The sequence below is a fragment of the Orycteropus afer genome, unplaced genomic scaffold (assembly GCF_000298275.1).
Source record: "Orycteropus afer afer isolate SDZICR_OR568_19922 unplaced genomic scaffold, OryAfe1.0 scaffold00296, whole genome shotgun sequence".
NCBI classification, from domain to species: Eukaryota; Metazoa; Chordata; class Mammalia; order Tubulidentata; family Orycteropodidae; genus Orycteropus; species Orycteropus afer.
This window is the reverse complement of record NW_006921883.1, coordinates 1,270,275-1,277,507: the sequence shown is the minus strand read 5'-3', so window position 1 is coordinate 1,277,507 and position 7,233 is coordinate 1,270,275. Positions and strand designations below refer to the sequence as shown.

The window sequence follows — 7,233 nt, the reverse complement described above, 5'->3', positions numbered from 1 at the left end:
CAGTTAATATCTTCTTACTTTGTAAACTCCACAAGGAATCATTTTGCAGCACCTTACATAAGATTTAGAATGATCATATGTGGAAAAAAAAAGAAAAAAGCTATTTATCTTTCTCCCACAACACTTCTACTTCTGACCTGCTGGTTACAAATTTGAGGGTTTCCCATTATCTATCCATCAGGATGCTAGTCATTACCTCGGAGCACCCCGATGTCTCCCTTACCTCCTACCTTCTGGCTACAGAAAAGAAAAGGAAAGAAAAAAAGAAATGGAGGTTCCCTTTAGCGCTTCAGGCTCCCATTATTCCCTTGGATTTGGCAATTTGCTAGAACAATTCACCAAACTCAGGAAAACACTATACTTATAATTAGTTTTATTACAGCAACAAGGATACAAATGAAGAGGCTCAAATGGTAAGGCCAGGAAGGGTTCCCAACACAAAAGTTGCTGCTGTTAGATGCCGTCGGGTCATATCTGACTCATAGCGACCCTATCAATGCACAGAAGAACAAAACACTACCAGGTCCCGTGCCGGTTCCATGATCCTTGCTATACTGGACCCCATCGTCGCAGCCCCCATATCCATCCATCTCATTGAAGGCCTTCCCCTCTTTTGTGGACCCTCCACCTTACCAAGCATGACATTCTTCTCCAGGGAATGGTCCCTTCTGACAACATGACCAAAGTAGGTGAGAGGAAGTCTGGTCACTCTCACTTCCAAGGAGCATTCTGGCTGCACTTCCTCCAGAACAGATCTGTTAGTTCTTTTAGCAGTCCACAGTAATTTCAGCATTCTTCCCCAACACCACAATTCAAAAGCATCAATTCTTCTTGGGTCTTCCTTATTCACTGTCCAGCTCTCACATACACATGAGGAGATTGAAAATATCATGGCTTATGTCAGGTGCGCCTTAGTCTTCAAGGAGACATCCTTGCTCCTCAGCACTTGAAAGAGGTCCCTTGCAGCCAACTTGCCCAGGGCTATGTGTCATCTAATGTCCTGATTGCTGCTTCCATTGGCATCAATTGTAGAACCAAGCAATGTGAACTCTTTGACAACTTCAATCTTTTCTCCATTTATCATGATGCTGCTTATAGGTCCAGTTGTGAGGATTTTTGTTTTCTTTATATTGAGGTGTAATCCATACTGCAGACTATTCTTCAATCTTCATCAGTAAGTGCCTCAAGTCATCCTCATTTTCAGCAAGCAAAGTTGTGTGGTCAGAATATCGCAGGTTGTTAATAATTCTTTCTTCAATCTTGATGCCACATTCTTCTTCATATAGTCCAGCTTCTCGGATTATTTGCCTGGCATACAGATTGAATAAGTATGGGGAAAGGATACAACCCCGACGCACTCCCTTGCTGATTTTAAACCATGCAGTGCCCCCTTGTTCTGTTTGAACAACAGCCTCCTGGTCAATGTACAGGTTCCTCATGATCACAATCAAGTGTTCTGGAATTTCCATTCTTCTCAATGTCATCCACAATTTGTTATGATCTACACAATCAAATGCCTTTACATAGTCAATAAAACACAAGAAAACATCTTTCTGGTATTCTTTGCTTTGAGCCAGGATCCATCTAACAGCAGCTATGATATCCCTTGTTCCACATCCTCTTCTGAATCCAGCTTGCACCTCTGGAAGTTCTCTGTCAATATACAGCTGCAACCCTTTTTGAATTATCTTCATTAATATCTCATTTGTGTGCAATATTAATGATATTGTTTGATAAGTTCCACATTCTGTGGGATCACCTTTCTTTGGAATGGGTACAAATATGGATCTCTTCCAGTCAATTGGCCAGGTAGCTGTTTTCCAAATCTCTTGGCATAACCGAATGAGTGCCTCCAGTGGGGCATCTGTTTGTTGAAACATCTCAATGGGTATTCCATCAATTTCTGGATCCTTGTTCTTTGCCAATTCTTTCATTGCAGCTTTGACTTCCTCCCTCAGTACCATTGGTTCTAGATCATATGCCACCTCCTGAAATGGATGAAGATCGACCACTTCTTTTTGGTACAGTGCCTCTGTGTATTCCTTCCATCTTCTTTTGATGTTTCCTGTATCATTCAATGGTTTGCCCTTAGAATCTTTCAGTATTGTAACTCGAGGCTTAAATTTTTCCTCAGTTCTTTCACCTTGAGAAAGCTGAGTGTGTTCTTCCCTTTTGGTTTTCTAACCCCAAGTCTTTGCACATTTCATTATAGTAATTGGCTTTGTTTGCTCGAGCTGCACTTTGAAATCTTCTGTTCAGCTCCTTTATCTTGTCATTTGCTTTAGCTCATTTCCATTCAAGGGCATGTTTCAGAGTCTCTTCTGTCATCCATTTTGGTCTTTTCTTCTTCTTCTTTTCTTGGCTTTTTAGTGACATCTTGCTTTCTTCATGGATGATGTTCTTGATGTCATCCCACAATTCTTCTGGTTTTTGGTCACTGGTGTTCAATGCATCAGATCTATTCTTTAGATGGTCTCTAAGTTCAGGAGGGATATATTCAAGATAATGTTTGGCTCTCATGGACTTTTTGTTTTAACTGTCTTTAACTTCAAGTTGAACTTTCATATGAGCAGTTTATGGTTCCACAATCAGCTCCTAGCCTGGTTTTGGCTGAAGATATTGAGGTTTTCCATCGCCTCTTACCATAGATGTAGTCAATCTGATTCCTGTGTGTTGCATCTGGCAAAGTCCACGCATATAGCCACCGTTGTGTTGTTGAAAAAAGGTATTTGCAATGAATAAGTTGTTGGTCTTGCAAAATTCTATCATACGAGTTCCAGCATCATTTCTGTCACCAAGGCCAAATTTTTCAACCACCTGTGATTCTTCTTTGTTTCCAACTTTTGCATTCCAGTCACCAGTGATAATTAACACATCCTGACTGCATGTTCGGTCAATTTCAGACTGCAGAAGCTGATAAAAATCTTCAATTTCCTCATCTTTGGCTTTGGTAGTTGGTGCATAAATTTGAATAATAGTTGTATTAACTGGTCTTCTTTGTAGGCATATGGGTATTATCCTATCACTGACAGCACTGTACTTCAGGACAGATCTTGAAACACCCTTTGTGAAGATGAACACCATGACATTCCTCTTCAAATTGGCATTCCTGGCATAGTAGACCACATGGTGGTCTGATTCAAAATGGCCAAAACCAGTCCATTCTTAAATATTTGAATTTTTCTTAAGTTAGACTCTCACAAGACCCTCACAAGTGGAATGTCTAAGACCTTTCATGGTTCTACATATCAATTATCAAATTAATTTCCTAAAGATTCCTAAAGAAAGAGTTCTACTCATTGTTATGCCACCAGTTATACATGAGAGAAAACACTCTATGATCCTTCAGTCTGGGATAAGAATAAGCCTCAGGTTAAACTGGTTCTTGAGTCTAAACTATTTCACATAAAGCAATCATATAGAACCTTCAGAAGTTATCTAATCTAACCTCCTGTCCTCCTTTTAGTGTTCTATCATGATTGCTTGTTGAGTTATCTGTCTCACTCAAGATAGTAAATGCCATCAATGCAGTGTTTGATCTGCCTTATGAAACATCCTCAATTTATAATTCACTGTTGCACACTGTAGGTCCTCTTTATTTCTGAATCAACCCAGAACCATCAATTTTGGTATTGTGAAATGAACACTGGAATAAGAATCGAGAAATGAAGACTGACGTTTCAGACTTGCCCTAGGTAGCTGTGACACAATTGTTCTGTTGCTCAGTTTCTTAATTTGGAAAATTAGATGTTTGACTATATGTTTTCTCAGTTCTCGTTTAATGTTAAAACTCTATATGAGTTTTAACCCCAATGTTTTTATTTTATATCACCAAAATATTTAAAATACACACAATGTACACCTTCAAATTCTTGAAGTTTTAAGGAAGAGCGGTGTGTCAGAGAAGTGCTTCCAGATTTGCATCCTCTATGGTATCTTTTACTGGCAAATCCTAGTTTGTCATTTTCTCTTTGTAATGTGTGACACTTACAACAACAAAAGACTCTAGTTATTGTCTCTCCAGGGCAGAATATAATAGGGCTTTTGTGGGGAAGCGATTAAACTCTCACTAATGCAGTTCAATGTTTCGTAGAGATTTTAGCAATCATTGTATCTGTTAGTTGGAATTACATCTTTAATCATTGTAACTCTCAGGCCTTTTATTTGTAAGTCTTGCAGCCTTTACAGATTTAATATGAGCCCCTGAATCAGGAGATATATGGAGGTAGGGGGTATATAGAGGTAGCAGTAAAGATCTTACCATTCTTCATAAGATAGAATTTTACCACCTTCCTCTCAAGATAGCAAGAAACTGGGATAGAGGGAGAAAAAGACTTGCCTCCAGGACAGGAAGACCCCGGGGAGGAATGTCAAAGTGCTAAAATGTAACCACCACACAGACACAACATTGGTTTCTCCACATTGGTTCACCACAGCAACTGGGGCACCAAGAACACTGCTTGGGGAAAAGAAGCACGCTAAAAATATTTATTGAGTGAACAAATTGGGAAAAGACCAGAGGGCCTTTTCCATCCTAAACCCCCTTACTAATTACCACCTTAAACTTTTTACTGAAATCTTGTCCTAGTGATGAGGGACAGACCCAGGCAGCCTTTAGGCAGCTCCGAGTTTGGTACAGATCGTACTCCTCGTGACAAGCGAGTCCTTAGAAAACAAGATGATGTTATATCACTGGGTTCATGTTCAGTATTTGTCTGATTGTGAATAGACCTATTAAAGTTGAAGCTATATGACCAAAAACAACTTAAACATTTCTTTTCCAAAATCAGAACTCAGAGAAACAAGTTACATAGATAGTTTATTTTTAACAGATGTGGTGTAGTAAATTAGTTAGTGTGGCTTTTTTACCCATAAGTCTTTGTAAACTCCAAGGTGGGAATTGCTATTAGCAACTGAGGAGATCCTGATTGCCAAAGTCGCCCACATGGGTTATTTCTGTTGGGCGTGGCACAATACAATGTTCTGGGAGGTTCCCACTCTCTCTCACACGCTTAGAGTTCTGATGCTATGATTGGCTAGTTTGGCCACCCTGCCGGGCTCAAAAGGAGGCCTCCTAGAGGCAGAACTCTCTCTGACTGCTGGCTGAGGAAGACGTGCTGCCGAAAGAGACATGCGCTCCTGAAAGAAACACCTGCTGCTGGGAAAGAAACGCAAGAGACATACATTGCTGAGTGAGACACCTAGGGAACAGCACTGCTGGGAAAAAGACTGTGAGAGACTGTTGGCCGAGGGACGGTGGGCTTGGAGAGAGACTGAGCATTTTTCCTGAACTAGAATTGTAGCCTGTGGTGCTTCCCTAATAAACCCCATAATCTGTGAGCTCTATGTGGCCACTGAAGCGAATTATCAAACCCAGGAGAGAGGTGGTGCGTGCTTTGGGAGGAACGGTTGGTGAAAGGGCTGGAGGGAGGCAGCATGTCTGGCCTTGCAGTAATAGGCCTTGGGTTACTGCTGGTAATCTTGTCTTCCTCTTGTGGGATTAAAGGAGGTCAGAACATGTGGCCTCCCTGCCCTTTTTGCAACAGAATTTAGGTATTTTATAGAGATTTCTTGTTGAGTTATGTCTCTCATTCAAGATAGTAAACTCCATCAATGCTGAATTATCTACCTATATCTTACAAATGTAGGATGTAGGCAGAGTCAAGCTTTTTTTCCTACTCTCATTTCCTTTCCACCGACTCCAATGCTTTTTCTTAAAATAAATGGGAAAATGAGCTCAGGAAGTGCACATACCAGCCTAAACCATTTCCTGCCCTAGATAGCCCTTCTAAGAAAGGAATGACCTCCATGTTCTATAATCTTGACAAACTAAGGTGGCTCAGATGCCTAGAAACTTTCATGAGTCCTCTCAAACACACAACTCTCAGAAGTTACGTCTCTATCATAATCCTATATAGATAAACCAAATATTGTTAAAGATTAAAATGACAAAAAAGGAAACCCATAACCACCTTCTTTCAATCACATCCATACCTTACCTAAGTAAGAAGCAAGAGGTTCATTCTTTTTAGTAGACTTGACATTAAAGGTCATGTTTTCAGGGATGATGATTTGATCAGCCTTCTGCATGACAACTGTCCCATTCCAATCATAGGCTCCTACTGCTCCAAGCATAACCCAATCCTTATATTCAAATGGAGAAAACAACCATATGTAATAAAAATAGTAAAAGCAAGCACTGTTATGCTATTAACTATATATTAGGTACTGTTCAAAGTGCATTCCATATATTAACTCATATAATCCTCACAATGACCCTATGGAATAGATTTCATTGCTATCACCCTCATTTTAAAAAAGAGAAATGTTCTAGGCTTTATCATTATTAGTACACTTACCAATGAAATATCAATATTCCTTTGCAGGGACCATGATACCTTTTCTTCCAGCAACTACTTTTTTTTTCTTTTCAAAAATTTTATTGTTCTTTGAATGCAAATTTACAAAGCAAATTTGTTTTACATTCAACAGTTGATGCACGTTTGATTTCATGCCCCGATTACTATCCCCGACCATAAAAAAAAAAACTCTCTTCCCCTCCCCTCCCTGTGCCCTTCTTAACTATGCATTTCTGTCTGTCCAGCCTTCCCTCTATGTGCATGCTGCCCCTCTGATGTCTCATGGCTGATTGTTCTAAGGGGTGCGTCTCCCTAGAGTAGGTGGGTGCATTGCCCTGGGATAGGTGTTCTGCACGTAGGTCTTCCTACTGTTGGGCTGAGAGCCAATCCATGGGAGTGAGTCCATTTCTAGGCCCAAAGTGTAATCCAGGGCCATAGTCTTGGGGGTTCCACCAGATTTTATCCAACCAGTAATTCTGGTCATTTTTGTGTTTTTGAATTTCGTTCCACATTTTTCCTCCCACTCTATCTATCCAAGATCTCCAGTTTTGATCCCCTTCAGAGCGGTTGGCATTGGTAGCCAGGCACCATCTAGTTCTTCTGGTCTCAGGTTCATGAAGGCTGAGGTCCTAATGGTCCATCTTATCCTTGGACTAATTATCTCCAGATGTCTTTGATTTGCTTCACTCTTCTTTGATTCAGGTGAGAGGAGACCAATAGTTGCATCTCAGATGGCTGCTCAAAAGCTTTAAGACCCCAGTTGCTACTCACCAAAGCAGGATGTAGAACAGGATTTTTGTGTACTGTGTTGTGCCAGTTGAGCATGATGTCTGCCGAGACTGTGGTTCCAAGTCCGCAGGCCCACCCAGTGATT

General features: G+C 40.6%; 1 protein-coding gene across 1 annotated transcript in view; it reads right to left on the bottom strand.

Annotated features, from left to right (window-relative positions):
• ITGA1 (integrin subunit alpha 1) overlaps positions 1-7,233 on the bottom strand; it is a 186,460-nt gene that overhangs the window by 71,619 nt on the left and 107,608 nt on the right. The window contains exon 12 of the mRNA XM_007951538.1: positions 6,000-6,144. Coding sequence (XP_007949729.1) covers positions 6,000-6,144 — 145 coding nt within the window. The remainder of the gene's footprint in view (positions 1-5,999; positions 6,145-7,233) is intronic.